We start from the raw sequence: 15,728 nt of genomic DNA on the forward strand, positions 1-15,728 counted from the left end.
CACTAGAGGGCACTGTGGTAAAGCAGCCTTCAGGACGAAATCTGTCCAACGGCAGCCTGTTGATGGTGTGAGTAGCATGAAGTTGCCCCTGGAAACTGATCTAAGGTCAGTAAATGATCTGGGCAGGATGTCTTGATGTTGAAAATGTATTATTACTGAGTAATTGCATAAGCTATTATATTGATAGTATCCTGGCACGAATGGGAACAAGACAACATGGCTAGTTACCATGAGGTAGAGCCTATGTAAAACTGAACTATTCACACAAAATAAAAATGCTATACAATTGCTGGTTATGCATTTTATAGTATATAGTTAATATGGCACAAGGCACAGGTTTCTTTCAATTATACAGATATTACAACTTAAGGGGGAAAACATCCATATTACACAACATCAACAATAACATAACATTATACAATGTGTCTTCCGGATTTAACCCAACCCCTCTGACAGTGCATGAATACGTCACAATAAATAACAAACAAACCAACTAAAAATAAACCAACATACATGTAATCTGTATTTTCTCTTTAGAGTAATAAGCAAGCTATATTAAACAAATTACATCTTGACAATGGACATTTGGCACATAGTAGAGTATGGGTGCTGCAGCACCCTCTAAAAAGTCTGGATAAAAATTTAAATATTAATAAACATTTCCACAAAAGTAGTGCACGTGGCCTTTACTAGTCCTGTATTAGTGGACCGATATAGCCATCTATAGCGCATGCAACAACAACAAAAAAAATCACAGCACCCACCACCTCCAAACATCTTCCCAATACCCCTAGTAGATAAAAACTCAAAGAGATCCCAAAAACTCCCCCCAAAATGTGCATGTCGTCAGTGAATTCTTTTATTACATTTTTTGCTGTGCACTGAAAGTGCTTTATCTTGAAACATAACTGCTGACTTTTTTAACAGCTGATTAGTGAACAAAATACAAAAATATAGTTTTTGAACAAACTACACCTTTAACACTTAAGAGAGTGTGTCCTAACCTCTTATGGGAGTGCCCTGCATCCCTGTATTTCAACGAGGGAAATTAAGACCATCATAAAAGTGCAACTACTTTTGACAAGGGAAGCACAATAAGCACCAAATTAAAATATCTATAGTTTTAAGGAGCTTTTGGGCACAAAGGCAAATTGGTTTGAGTATCCACTAAAGAGAGGGTTTCTTATATAACCTGTTATGGCTAGGGGGCAGTATTTTCACAGCCGGATAAAAAACGTACCGATTTAATCTGATTATTACTCCTGCCCAGAAACTAGAATATGCATATAATTATTAGCTTTGGATAGAAAACACTCCAAAGTTTCTAAAACTGTTTGAATGGTGTCTGTGAGTATAACATAACTCATTTGGCAGGCCAAAACCTGAGAAGATTCCTTACAGGAAGTGGCCTGTCTGACAATTTCTTACCCTTCTTGATTATCTCTATCCATTATAGAGGATCTCTGCTGTTACGTGACACTTCCTACGGCTCCCATGGGCTCTCAGAAGGCGGCAAAAAGCTGAATCGTGGCTTTGCAGGCTCTGGCTGAAAAAAAAGTAGCGCGTTTGGGTAGTGGCTGGTTACAGTACTGTGAGACTCAGGCGCGTGCCCGAGTCGACCTCATGCTTTGTTTTCCTTCGTCTGTTTACCTAAATGCAGATTCCCGGTCGGAATATTATCGTTTTTTTTACGAGAAAAATTGCATAAAAATTGATTTTAAACAGTGGTTGACATGCTTCGAAGTACGGTAATGGAATATTTAGAAATCTTTTGTCACGAAATGCGCCATGCTCGTGACCCTTATTTACACTTCGGATAGTGTCTTGAACGCACGAACAAAACGCCGCTATTTGGATATAACAATGGATTATTTGGGACCAAACCAACATTTGTTAACCTGTTAGGGCTAGGGGGCAGTATTTACACCGCCGGATAAAAAACGTACCCGATTTAATCTGGTTACCACTCCTACCCAGTAACTAGAATATGCATATACGTATTACATATGGATAGAAAACACCCTAAAGTTTCTAAAACTGTTTGAATGGTGTCTGTGAGTATAACAGAACTCATTTGGCAGGCAAAAACCTGAGAAGGTTTCATGCAGGAAGTGGCCTGTCTGACAAGGTGTTGTTGTTCTTGCTTCTGTTTATTGAAGAGTCAGGATCTTAGCTGTAACGTGACATTTCCTACGGCTCCAATAGGCTCTCAGAGCCCGGGAAAAACCTGAACGATGACGAGGCAGCCTCAGGCTGAAACACATAATCGCCTTTGCCAAGTGGCCCATCAGAGGACAATGGAATTAGGCGCGTGCGCGATTCGACCCAGTGATATATTTTCCTTCGGCTGTTTATCTAATTGCAGATTCCCGGTCGGAATATTATCGCTTTTTTACGAGAAAAATGGCATAAAAATTGATTTTAAACAGCGGTTGACATGCTTCGAAGTACGGTAATGAAATATTTAGAAATCTTTTGTCACGAAATGCGCCGTGCGCACGACCGTTATTTACCATTGGGATAGTGTCTAGAACGCACGAACAAAACGTCGCTGTTGGAACATAACTATGGATTATTTTGGACCAAACCTACATTTGTTATTGAAGTAGAAGTCCTGGGAGTGCATTCTGACGAAGTCAGCAAAGGTAATAACATTTTTCTTATAGTAAATCTGACTTTGGTGAATGCTAAACTTGCTGGGTGTCTAAATAGCTAGCCCTGTGATGCCGGGCTATCTACTTAGAATATTGCAAAATGTGCTTTCACCGAAAAGCTATTTTAAAATCGGACATATCGAGTGCATAGAGGAGTTCTGTAACTATAATTCTTAAAATAATTGCTATGTTTTTTGTGAACGTTTATCGTGAGTAATTTAGTAAATTCACCGGCAGTGTTCGGTGGGAATGCTAGTCACATGCTAATGTAAAAAGCTGTTTTTTGATATAAATATGAACTTGATTGAACAAAACATGCATGTATTGTATAACATAACGTCCTAGGGTTGTCATCTGATGAAGATCATCAAAGGTTAGTGCTGCATTTAGCTGTGGTTTGGGTTTATGTGACATTATATGCTAACTTGAAAAATGGGTGTCTGATTATTTCTGGCTGGGTACTCTGCTGACATAATCTAATGTTTTGCTTTCGTTGTAAAGCCTTTTTGAAATCGGACAGTGTGGTTAGATTAAACGAGAGTCTTGTCTTTAAAATGGTGTAAAATAGTCCTATGTTTGAAAAATTGAAGTTTTTGCATTTTTGAGGTATTTGAATATCGCGCCACGGGATTACACTGGCTGTTGAGTAGGTGGGACGCAAGCGTCCCACCTAGCCCATAGCGGTTAAGAATGGTCCACCCCCCAAAGGACATCCAGCCAACTTGTCACAACTGAAAGCATTGGAGTCAACATGGGTCAGCATCCCTGTCGAACGCTTTCGACACCTTGTAGAGTCCATGCCCCTAAAAAATTGAGGCGGTTCTGAGGGCAAAAGAGGGGGTGCAACTCAATATTAGAAAGGTGTTCCTAATGTTTGGTATTGTCACATCTTCTCCTGCTCCTCCCCTCTGGCGTAAGACATCGCCGGAATAATAACCATCTGTCCTGGGATTCATCATTATGCACTTCTGGCACTCATCATTACGCACACCTGTTAATCATTATGATTCACACCTGGACTTCATTACCTTCATAATGTCCTCCCCTTTATATGTCACTCTCTTCTGTTCACTCACCAGTTGGTATAATGTTTTTGTACTGGCGTGTAGCCCATGGAATTGTCTCGTTCCTGGTTTTGTTGTTTTATTAAACGTTTTGCCTGCTTCTCGACTCACAGCTCCATTATTACAGAATACCAACTCCAACTATGGAAGCAACAGGAAAATTGGCTATCTCTCAGACGGTCGATGAACAAGGGTACCTTCTACGGTAACACCATGACCAGCTGGCTCAACTGGGGACGACCATGGAAGAGGATCTCCCCAGTCTGCAGCATCTCGAACACCCCCGAGATACGTTGCAGCCCAGCAGCGGAGTATACTCCAGAGCCAGAGGAGGAGCTAGATTCTTATGAGGGGTTCATGGCTCCATCCCGTAGAGGGCAGAGAAGGAGGTGAGCGTCTGCTTCAGCAAGGGAATCAGACGGCTGCTGAGTATGCGCTCACCTTCCGGACAGTAGCAGCTTCCAGGCGATGGAATGAGCCAGCGCTTCGCACACTATTTAGACAAGGTCTGCATGAGGAAGTCCAGACGGAACTGGCCTGTCATCACCCTGGACGCACTCATTGCGATGGCCATCGGTCTGGATAACCATCTCCGGGATCGTCGGCATTCTCATCGTTTCTCTCCCTCCTTCGGCGAGTACTCGGGATCAGTGCCTGAACCCATGGAGGTAGGGGTCACACGCCTTTCCGCGGCAGAATGACGCAGACGGATACAGCTGGGGCTATGTCTGTACTGTGGGCAAGGAGGGTACAAGCTCCAGCGGTGTCCGGTACTTCAGAATCCGGAGTCCACTAAAGCAGAGGGACAGTCACGTGATGTTCTATCCCCTGGACCAGGAGTGAGTATTCCAGATTCAACTCTTCCTGCTAGACTCTTTTTGGTGTCATCACTCTGGCTGACTGTCCCTCATTCACTGTCTACAACTTTAGTGGATTCTGGCGCTGCGGGGAACTTTATGGATCAGACCCTTGCCTCTTCCCTCAACATTACCATCTACCCTCTCTCCTCTCCTTTTCTGGTTCAAGGTCTCGACTGTCAGCCACTAGGATCTGGAACCATCACACACATCATTCAACCACTCACCCTCACCGTGGAGTCCAATCACCAGGAGAACATCCCCTTCATCACCAGTTCACAATCATCCTCAGCCTCCCTTGGCTCCATCTGCAATGACCCTACCATCTCATGGTTGAGGATGAGAATCACAGACTGGTCACCTGAATGCCGGAAGACCTGCTTCCCTGTCCCCTCTGGTTCCACGTGGGTTGAGAGTCCTGTGGTTGCCCTTCAGCCCAACATCCCGGAGGAATACCAGGACCTAAAGAAGGTATTCTCCAAAACCTGCGTTACCAGTCTCCCTCCTCATCGCCCTTGTGCCATCGACCTGTTTTTACCTCCACGCAGACATAACTACCCTCTGTCTGTGGCTGACACCCAGGCCATGGAGGATTACATTCAACAGGGTTTCATCCACGTGTCCTGCGCACATCCACGTCTCCAGCTGGTTTCTTCTTCATAGCCAAGAAGGAGGGGGGATTACGCCCATGTACCGATGACTCAATGACATCACCACAAAGTATCGGTACCTTCTCCCGTTGGTGCCCGTCAGCCATTGAGCAGCTCCGCTGGGTCCAGTTCTTCACCAAACTGGACCTGTGGAGTGCCTACAATTTCATCCGCATCCGGGAGGGGAGGGGGAGTGTGGGTCTTGTAGGTTGGTGTTGTCTCCAGCAGCCGATGAGGCCTTTCGTCTCTTCAAGGGGCGTTTCACCTCCACCCCCTTGCTAAAACACCCAGATCCCACGCTACCTTTTGTGGTTGAGGTAGATGCATCTGAGATGGGCGTGGGGGCAGTTTTGTCAGACAGGGTAACCCATCAAAATGGTATCCTTGTGCTTTTTTTCACCAAGAAACTTTCCTACGCAGAGAGGAATTACGATGTCAGTGATGGGGAGCTCCTGGCGGTGAAGTTGGCATTAGAGGAGTGGAGACACTGGCTGGAGGGCTCCAAGGAAACATTTGTCATCCTCACCGACCATCGGAACCTAGAGTATATACGGATAGCGAGGAGACTGAATCCACAACAAGCCAGGTGGGTACTTTTCTTCATCAGGTTCGACTTCACGCTGACCTATTGCCCAGGTTCTAAGAACATCAAGGCCGATGCCCTGTCCCGTATCGACGATTTGGTAGAGGTTCCTGTCCAGAGGGCACCCATAATCCCATCCGAGTCGTAGGCCCAGTGGTTTGGGATGTAGACATCCCCCAGGCTCTAGAGGGGGAGCCTCCACCAAGAAATTGTCCTCCCGAGCGCATCTACATTCCCACAGGGATAAGGGATCAGCTGCTGACCTGGGCACACACAGCTATCGTCGCTGGACATCCAGGTATTTCTCGCACCATCCCTCCATCGCTGAGAAGTATTGGTGGCCCACCTTGATGCAGGATGTCACTCGGTATGTCAACTCCTGTTCCATATGTGCTCAAACCAAGTCCCCCGGAATACTCCAGCAGGTAAGCTCCAGCTGTTTCACGTGCCTCAGTGACCTTAGTCACATCTATCCATTGACTTTGTAACCAATCGTCCCCCTTCTGATGGTTTCACCACCATTCTAGTGGTAGTGGATATATTTTCCAAGTCCTATTGATTAAGCCCTCTTCCTGGTCTCCCCACTGCTCTCCAGGTCGCTGAGGCACTCTTCCAGCAGGTCTTCTGACATTATGGCCTTCCTGAGGACATCGTCTCTGACAGTGGCACCCAATTCACATCACGAGAATGGAGGGCCTTCTTAGCCTCACTTCCGGGGATCGGCCTCAGTCCAACGGGCAGGTGGAGAGGATGAATCAGGAGCTGGGGAGGTTCCTAAGGAGCCACTGTTAGGACCAGGGTGAGTGGGCACGATTCCTTCCCTGGGCCGAATACGCCCAGAACACCCTATGTCACTCCTCCACTGGGTTGACCCCCTTCCAGTGTGTTTTGGTTTTCCAGCCGGCCCTGGCCCCGTGGGCCAGACCGCGGCTCCTGTGGTAGATGAGTAGTTCCGGTACGTGGAGCAATGCGCACGTGAGACCCCGGCGCACTGTCCACCGTCAGAAGGAACAGGCAGACCGCCAATGCAGTGAGACCCTTGTGTACCATCCTGGAGAAAGTATCTGGCTCTCTACCAGGAACCTCCCACTACAAGGTGGGAGGCAAGAAACTGAGCCCCCCGTTTGTGGAGCCGTTCAAGGTTCTCCGGAGGGCCAACAAGGTGATGTACAGGTTACAACTACCCAGTCACTATCGTATCTCCCCCTCTTCATGTCTCCCTTCTCAGGCCTGTGGTCCCCTAGCTGATACTGTCCCCCAGTATCTGGTGGACTGGGAGGGGTATGGCCCAGAGGAGCGGTGGACATTCTGGACCCCAACATCATCTGTGATTTCCACTTTTGCCGCTCGGACCCCCCCGATTCCTCGGGGTCCTCCCTCTGGTCGGCGTCATCCTGCGGCTTGAGCCGCACGTCAGGGGGGGGGGGGGGGGGGTACTGTCACATCTGCTCCTCCCCTCTGGTGCATGACGTCGTTGGAATACTAACCACTGGTCCTGGGACTCATCATTTACGCACACCTGGCACTCATCATTACGCGCACCTGTTAATCCTTTATGATTCACACCTGGACTTCATTCATAATTTCCTCCCCTTTAAGTCACTCTTCAATGTTCACTCACCAGTTGGTATTATTCTTGTGTACCGGAGTGTAGCCATATGGAAATGTTTTGCTGTTTTATTAAACGTTTCAACTGCACCTGCTTCCCGACTCACAGCTCCATTATTACAGGTATACTCAGTGTATAAAGATCTATTAAGGGTCAACATCTAAATATTGCTCCCAGCGTTGATCAAAGCTCAGAATGCTTATATCATTGATCTGACTGAGTTCCAATCACGCCTGCCACTTTGTGAATGAGTGGAATCATGAACAGTGGTTTTCCATTATGTACGCCTGGATTTGCCTTTTTAGCAGCACATTCTCCACTCTCTCAAGCGGTTAACTCTGCCCGTTCGCGGCACATGCCGAGAGCGACGTGAAATTATACTACCCCAGCTTGCAATCGGCTGAATAGGAAACTAGTCTAGAGACAATGTTGACAGTGTTGCGAGATGCCGGACTAAAGGCAATTTAACTGTCTCGCACTCCAGCCGTGTCTACAGACATCCCCCAAACAAAAAACGATTCTCAGAGAATGAGTGCACAACTGGTAAATAGTCGCTTATAGATATGTCAGTCAGGTGGCCATCTGCTGGTGGAGATTTATTGCAGTAAGTTGAAGGGCTCTGGCTAGTTTTCCTCAGCCAGCTGGAAGGATGAAGTAAGAAGCTAATGTTAAATGGAGCCTACCTCAGCAGGAGAAAAAAAAATACTAAGTTATAACTTTGCTTTATAAAGTAAGCTACTGATACAGACAGCGATGGTAGGCTGCAAGGCGGAAGCAGATAAGAGAGGGAGCAAGCAGAGGGGGAGGTTAGTACAGTGGTTCCTAAAGTTGGGGTCAAGGCCCAAAGTGGGGTCCCCTGAGAAAATCTGTACTAATCTTATCAAACAAGCTATGAACTTAAATGTTTCAGTATAAACATTCAAATGGCATATCTTCCCTAAAGGCCTACATTAAAATGCAAACAATACAGTACAATACAGCTAAAAATGTAATTATTTTTTGTTTAGTCGCTTCCGGTCCTCACTAAAACTCAAACCCTAGTTACAGCCCTGCATTCCCATTTTTTTGTAAAAAACATTTACACGCACACACACACAAAGGCAGACCGGGGGTACATTGATAGATGTACATAAGGCAGTTGGCACTTCTCTCCCATCACTCTTGCCCATCAGTCTTGTCATTCCTCAGAGGTACACAATGTTCTCCTCTCCCCCAATGTTCTCCTCTCCCTGTTCTTTCCATTCAGAAGGTAAGTAGGCCTGTGGGGTGAGGAGAGGAGTGAGGGATGCCGAGGCGGGGAAGTTCTCCTCGTACAGACCCAGGCCTGTGACCCCTGACCCCAATGATCCCAACAACCCCAGGGTCAGCCTGTCCCGAGGAGGGCTGAAATCTAACAGAAGAAAACAAGGAACATTATCGGCCGATCCCAAATCAACCCCTTGCACCTCCATCAACCTCTTCCCCCTCCCCATATGCATTTGGGTGGATCAGAAAGGACAAAATATTTGTAAGAAATATGTCATTACACCTGGCATATCACAGAACAAGGTGGGGTAACTGTTACCACATTGCTTAAACTAGGGGTTCTCAAACCTTTTCTGTCCGGGGACTCCTTTTTGTGATAGAAAATGAATCAGGGACATAATCAGAACACAACTCGAGTGAGATAAAAATAGCAAACAAGGAGTTCTACTATGACTTTGGCAGTGCACGGCCCGATGAACTAAGTCTCGGGCCCCGGAAGGAACATTTTAGGCCCATCTCTTGACATCTGAGAGAAAAAAATTCAAGCACATTTCTTGCAATTCTACCCATTTTTTCATGGGACAGAGATATTTTTTGTTGTTGCAGCTTTAAAGCTAATATCCTGCAATTCTACACATTTCGCCATGAGGCAGAGAGAAAACTTTTAAAGCTTAAATTACAGTGCATTTATGTATTTTTTTTTTTTTTACTGGGGGGGATACATAATTGGTGGAGTACTGTGGATACACCAATATCCCTGTGAGCCTCCCAGGCCCTTGTTGCCCAGGTTTAAGAATATCAAATATAGATTAATAATATTACATTGTATAACATTCTTTAAATATATTCCACGTGTCCCTTGACCAGAATTAATTTAATATGTTGTTCTTAGTAATGTTCATAAAATAAATGATAACAATAAATCGAAATATCTGTACGCAGTACCCGCAGACCCACTTTGAGAACCCCTGGCTTAAAATCCTTAAAATCCCTGGCTTAGAGTCCACACAGATCTGCTGCATCATACTCACTATGACAGCATCATACTCACTGTTGTTGTTGGGCCCCTCATGACCTGTAGTGAACCTGCTCCTAAAGGGGTTGTTTGGGGAGCTTCCTGACTGGAGGTGGCTGTGCTGGTGGTGAGCATAGTGTTGGTGTGTCAGTGATTCTGTGGATGGTTTACTGTGGGCCTGGCTGAGCAGAGTGTTGAGGCTGTTATAGAGGCTGGGCCTGAGGCTCAGGTTGGGGCTATGGATGGGGCTGTGATTGGGGCTATCCTGGCTCTTTCTCAGGCCAGAGTGGAGGCTCTGGTGCTGGTTGTGGTGGAGACGATTCTGTTGGAGGGAATGGAGAAGAGCATCCTCGTTGCCGTCCAGGCTGCCTGACCGACTGTGGTTGGACACCTGAGGGGAGAGGAGGGGGAGAGGGTGGGAAGAAGAAGGTAGTTGTAAATCTCAGCAGGGCACACTCACAAACACAGACACACACAATCCTACCAACCTTACACATTCGTTCATATTTCCCATTTTTCTCTCTGTCACACTTATTCACTCACTCCTTCTCTGTCTCAACCCCCACCCCCCCTTTCCCTCCTTGTACCTTCCCCACCCACCTAATCTTGTTCACCAGACACTTCCACCCAATGCTCGGAAGGTCTGGTGAATCAACGTGTCAATCCTGACCTTTGTTAACCCAAAGAAAGAATGTCCCAGTCCAATAGAAAAAGTCCTGATCCATAGCCATTGATTATACCAGAAGCTACAAATTAGTAATGAATCTTCAAGCTCTTCCTTTGTGGGTGTATATATCCAAACAGCATGCAGAACATCAAGGTGTCAAAAGCATGGTTTCAAAAACTAGCTAGGGAGACCCTCCCTCCTCTGATTGGTTATCGGATGGTCATGTTGTCAAAAAGCTCAGAGTCGCCGACTGCTAAGTCACTGAATGTATCCTTGTGTTTCCTGCCCCCATTGAAAATGACGGGTGACTGGTAGTTTGGTCGCTAGAGGTCTGTCCTGGTATTATCGGGCCATAATCAACCACCTCCCTCCAAACCTTCCCCTGAACATCACGTCTGATGCAATAAGGAGATTTCAGCTGTTTGAGTCCATTTTGTCATTTTTATTAGGATCATTTGTTTTCCCCCACAAAATTGACACACATTGACCACACAGATTTGGATGTATAGCCAGCAAGGCATCTTCATTAAGTTAGCTAACTACTGTTTAGCATCTCAAATTTAAGGGAATGCTTTTACTGTGACAAACACATGTTTTCTGATTCAGAGACACGACTTGCAGGTTAAGATATGATTATTATTTAAAAATGTACTCCCACATAGGCCAGATTTGAGTCATTGTTCTTCCAGGCTTCTCTGCACCAATTTGCCTTGGGAAGGTTACCACCCACCTGGTCCAGGTCCAGCGATATCATAATAGGCAGGGAGCTCTGGCGGTTGTGTCTCCAGCTCTGGAGCAGCCTGTGCTCGGCTTCAACCCTGTCCCTGTCCCTCTCCATGCTCCTCTGACCCTCCCTCAGCCTCTCTAGGTTCTGCTGGTACTCCAACAGTTGCTGCTCCAGCTCTTCCTGCTTGTGGCGCAGGCTCTCAGCCTCCAGGTGGCACTGTCGCTCACGCTGCGCCAACAGATTCACCTGCTCCCTCTATATGCAGAAGAATAGTATTGGCATCAGAGAGATGGGATGATAGCAAGTTAATAAAGGCTTAAAATGAACATAATGTGCTATGACACTCTTATCTCACCCTATGTCATTCTTACAGTACCAGTCAAAAGTTTGGACACACCCACTCATTCAAGGGCTTTTCTTTATTTTTACTATGTTCAACATTGTAGAATAGTAGTGAAGACATCAAAATTTTGAAATAACACATATGGAACGATGTAGCAACCAAAAAAGTGTTAAACAAATCTAAATATATTTGTGGCTCAGTTGGTAGAGCATGGTGTTTGCAACACCAGGGTTGTGGGTTCGATTCCCACGGGGGACCAGTACGGAGAAAAATTGTATGAAATGTATGCATTCACTACTGTAAGTCGCTCTGGATAAGAGCGTCTGCTAAATGACTAAAATGTAAATATTTGAGATTCTTCAAAGTAGCAACCCTTTGCCTTGATGACAGCTTTGCACACTCTTGGCATTCTCTCAACCAGCTTCCCCTGGAATGCTTTTCCAACAGTTTTGAAGGAGTTCCCACATATGCTGAGCAATTGTTGGCTGCTTTTCCTTCACTCTGCGGTCCGACTCATCCCAAACCATCTCCATGCTTCACAGTGGGAACCACAAATGCAGAGATCATCCGTTCACCTACTCAGCTGTCCTCCGGTTACATCATTGTGCTACTGTACAGAGTGCTGTTGAGGTTACTGTAGACCTTCTTTGCAAAATAGTGTGTTTTAATCAATTGTTTGGTGACGTGAATATATTCAGTATAGTTTTATCTAAGAAGGACAACTTTTTAAATGTTTTACAATTGACATTTTTTATGAAATTCACTGAGGAGGATGGTCCTCCCCTTCCTCCTCTGAGGAGCCTCCACTGGTTCCACCCTGTTATTGCTTTCCACCCTGTTAAAATAATATTTTGACAATACCATCAAATGTTATGCATTTTTTGGCAACTTGTAGAGATAGAAGAGGTCAACTAAACATGTAAAAATGTTGATCAAGTTCTATTGTTATTCACTCTTATTTGAAAAAGAATAGGCTGCAAATAAATCGCTGGTTCTGATAATAACATATGTCTCACTCAATAAGCACCCCCACACCATCACACCACCTCCTCCATGCTTCACAGTGGGAACCACACATGCGGAGATCATCCGTTCACCTTCTCTGCATCTCACAAAGACACGGCGGTTGGAACCAAAATTCTCAAATTTTGACTCATCCGACCAAAGGACATATTTCCACCAGTCTAATGTCCATTGCTCGTGTTTCTTGGCCCAAGCAAGTCTCTTCTTCTTATTGGTGTCCTTTAGTAGTGGTTTATTTGCAGCAATTCGACCATGAAGGGCTGATTCAACCAGTCTCCTCTTGACAGTTCATGTTGAGATGTGTCTGTTACTTGAACTCTGAAGCATTTATTTGGGCTGCATTTCTGAGGCTGGTCACTCTAATGCACTTATCCTCAGCAGCAGAGGTAACTCTGGGTCTTCCTTTCCTGTGGCGGTCCTCATGGGAGCCAGTTTCATCATAGTGCTTGATGGTTTTTGTGACTGCACTTGAAGAAACTTTCAAATTTCTTCACATTTTCCGCATTGACTGACCTGTCTTAAAGTAATGATGGACTGTCATTTATTTTTGCTTATTTCAGCAGTTCTTACCATAATATGGAAAACCCTGGAATGAGAAGGTGTGTTTAAACTTTTGACTGGTACTGTATATCAGCGTTATGAGGGGCTTACGTAGTGTTCTCTTTGGCCAGACCCTAAATCTCTTATCAGATTGTGCTTTGACAGTACTATGTCACCCTATGTAATTCTAAAGTCAGTGTTATGACAAGATTATGCATTGTGAGTGCTTACCTGTTGTCTCTCCCTGGCCAGACACTCTCTCTCCCAACGCTGCTGGTCCTGTCTCAGCCTCCCCTGTAGCTTCTGAATCCCCTCCACCTCCTCTCTCCTCCTTTCCACACTCCTCCTTTCTACCTCCTCCTTTTTCTTCTCAGCATTCCGCTGTTTCTCCTGCCCCTGGGCCCCATTGCCATGGAGACAGGAGGGGGTGTCTGGGAGCGGGTGCTCTAGCTCCAATAGGAGGAGCTTTTGAACTTCATAGCAGCTGTCCTGGATGGTCACAGCTGCCTGCACACACCAATACATGGAATTTACAAATATACGCTTTGGTGTAGGCGGATCTGAATTGATCAAAATAGGTTTAAGTAAGTTGGTGATGGCTATAAGTAGCCTTCCAGGCTCAGGGATGGTACCGCCAGGTGGTTGTTTGGGCACTAGGGTTAAAGAGAGTGTGACGTTTCTTACCTGCAGACTGTAGAGCAGCTGGGTCAGGCTCTGGACACTCTCTGCCACCTGCAGGAAAAAATATGCCATTACAAGAGGACAGAGACAAAACTATGAAATCTGTTGGCATTCCTTTGCCACATGAGCACACACACACACACACACACCACACACACACACACACACACACACACACACACACACACACACACACACACACACACACACACACACACACACACGTTATGTTCTATCCTTGTGGTGACCTAAAATTAACTTCCATTCAAAATCATATTTTCCTTAACCTCTAACCCTAAACCTAACCCCTGACATTAACCCGTAACACTAACCTAAACCCTAAATCTAACCCTTACCCTAATTGTAATCCTAATCCTAATTGTAACCCTAACCCTAAGCTAAAAATAGCCTTTGTCCTCATGGGGAGAATTCTTCTTGTTTTGCTATCCTTGTTGGGACATTTGGGGATTTTAGGTCCCCACAAGGGCCCACACCTATCCACACACACCTTCATTGGTGTTCCATTGGTGTCTCTTCTCCTCAGCTCGGTTCTAGAGTGCCACAAGATGGTGTCTGGCCCTGCCCACTCGCCATCCGACACCAGAGAGGCCGAGCTCACACTGAGCGTGCTCAGATAGTCCACTACAGGTAGAGGACACCAAAAACAGTCCATTTAAAGAAACAGTTCATGATCGAACACTTTTGACATTCTTTCTATTTTGGGGTAAACTATTCCTTTAATGTGTGGTTGTGTCTCTCATACTCACTCTCTGTAGGCGATTCCTGGGTAATTCCATAGTCGTTGGGGGTCGTGGTTAGGGTTAGAGTTAGGGGGTTATTATGGTTAGGGTTAGTGTATTGACTCACACTCAGTGGGTGAATCCTGGATCCTGCAATGGCTGTTGTAGCTGCAGTACTCTGGGACTCTGACAAGGGGGCTGTGGCTGGGCTCAGTGGGGGCCTCACTGGCCTGCAGGGTAGACATCAGCTTCTCCGCTACATACAAAGAGAGAGCGAGAGAGAACAAGAGAGTGAGCGAGGAAAGAGAAAAGAGATATCCCTCAATATACTCTCTAATATAAAAGGAGAGGATGCAGCTGTGCGTAGTGCGCCTGTGTGTGTGGTTCTCACCCTCTTTGAGTGCAGCTGTGAGTAGTGCAGTGGTCTGCGGTGGCATCTGAGCTTCAGGGTCTGGTTGGACCAGTAGGTGGTGCTGTGGCAGGGGCTCTGGCGTATGAAGGGTTAACTCTGTCAGCTCGGCATACAGCTGTAGCTTCTCCTCCAGACCACTGCAGATACGCTGGTCCTGTCTTGCCAGGGTGTCTGAAAACGATATAGATCATGGATCACACTCAGTTTAAAGGGAAGTCCTGTAAATTGCAACATTTAGGGACAGTTTAAATAAGATCATTTTCCGGGAAAGAACACTACTGGCATCCTGTCTGACTGACGGTTCTACCTGGCTCCCTGTTTAGTTGAATAGTTCATTTTTTCGTTCTCCTTTTTTGTTTTGTCTACTTTCCAGCCTGTTCTCTGTGAAGTACCGGAGTTCTGCAAAAAAAATTGTTGGTAAACAGCTAAATGTTTCCTCAACCTGAAATCAGTCTATTAGCCAGGAGAAAATGTAATCTATGGTAATAAAGTCAGCTGAAATCTGTAATGGCTATTTAAAAGAAAACCCAACAATGGACTACAGTTTCTCCTGGCCCACAGACACAAAAAAAAAGTTTAGAAAAACGCTACTAAGTGTCTGAAATGGGAATGGTTAAGTCCATGATGAATGTGTAGGAATGACTGATGTGTCTTACCTTGGAGTTTGTAGATCTTCTGAACTCTCAGCTCAGTGTTCCGTCTGACCTCAGTCTCAACACTTCTCTCTTCCTCCTCCTCAGGACAACTAACACAGAGCACAGGGGTTTAGGGACAAAATCACACACACACACACACACACACACCCACACACACACTTCTGTTTGGCTCAGTCGGTAGAGCATGGCACTTGAAACGCCAATAGTCGTGGGTTTGATTCCCGCTGGGGCCACCATTACGTAAAATGTGTGACTGTATGTC

The 15,728-nt window shown here is 45.7% G+C and overlaps 1 protein-coding gene across 2 annotated transcripts in view; it reads right to left on the bottom strand.

The window, feature by feature from the left end:
• Positions 1-286: 286 nt before the first annotated feature.
• LOC106587046 (rho guanine nucleotide exchange factor 28) overlaps positions 287-15,728 on the bottom strand; it is an 89,132-nt gene continuing 73,690 nt past the window's right edge. For both annotated transcript variants that reach the window (XM_014174918.3, XM_082969334.1), the window contains 9 exons: positions 15,467-15,555; positions 14,790-14,981; positions 14,526-14,654; positions 14,167-14,300; positions 13,662-13,709; positions 13,209-13,484; positions 11,075-11,326; positions 9,714-10,068; positions 287-8,807 (listed from right to left, as the gene is read on the bottom strand). In XM_014174918.3, coding sequence (XP_014030393.3) covers positions 8,602-8,807; positions 9,714-10,068; positions 11,075-11,326; positions 13,209-13,484; positions 13,662-13,709; positions 14,167-14,300; positions 14,526-14,654; positions 14,790-14,981; positions 15,467-15,555 — 1,681 coding nt within the window. In that variant the 3' untranslated portion in view covers positions 287-8,601. The remainder of the gene's footprint in view (positions 8,808-9,713; positions 10,069-11,074; positions 11,327-13,208; positions 13,485-13,661; positions 13,710-14,166; positions 14,301-14,525; positions 14,655-14,789; positions 14,982-15,466; positions 15,556-15,728) is intronic.

This window comes from Salmo salar, chromosome 26, assembly GCF_965601325.2.
Source record: "Salmo salar chromosome 26, fSalSal1, whole genome shotgun sequence".
NCBI lineage: Eukaryota > Metazoa > Chordata > Actinopteri > Salmoniformes > Salmonidae > Salmo > Salmo salar.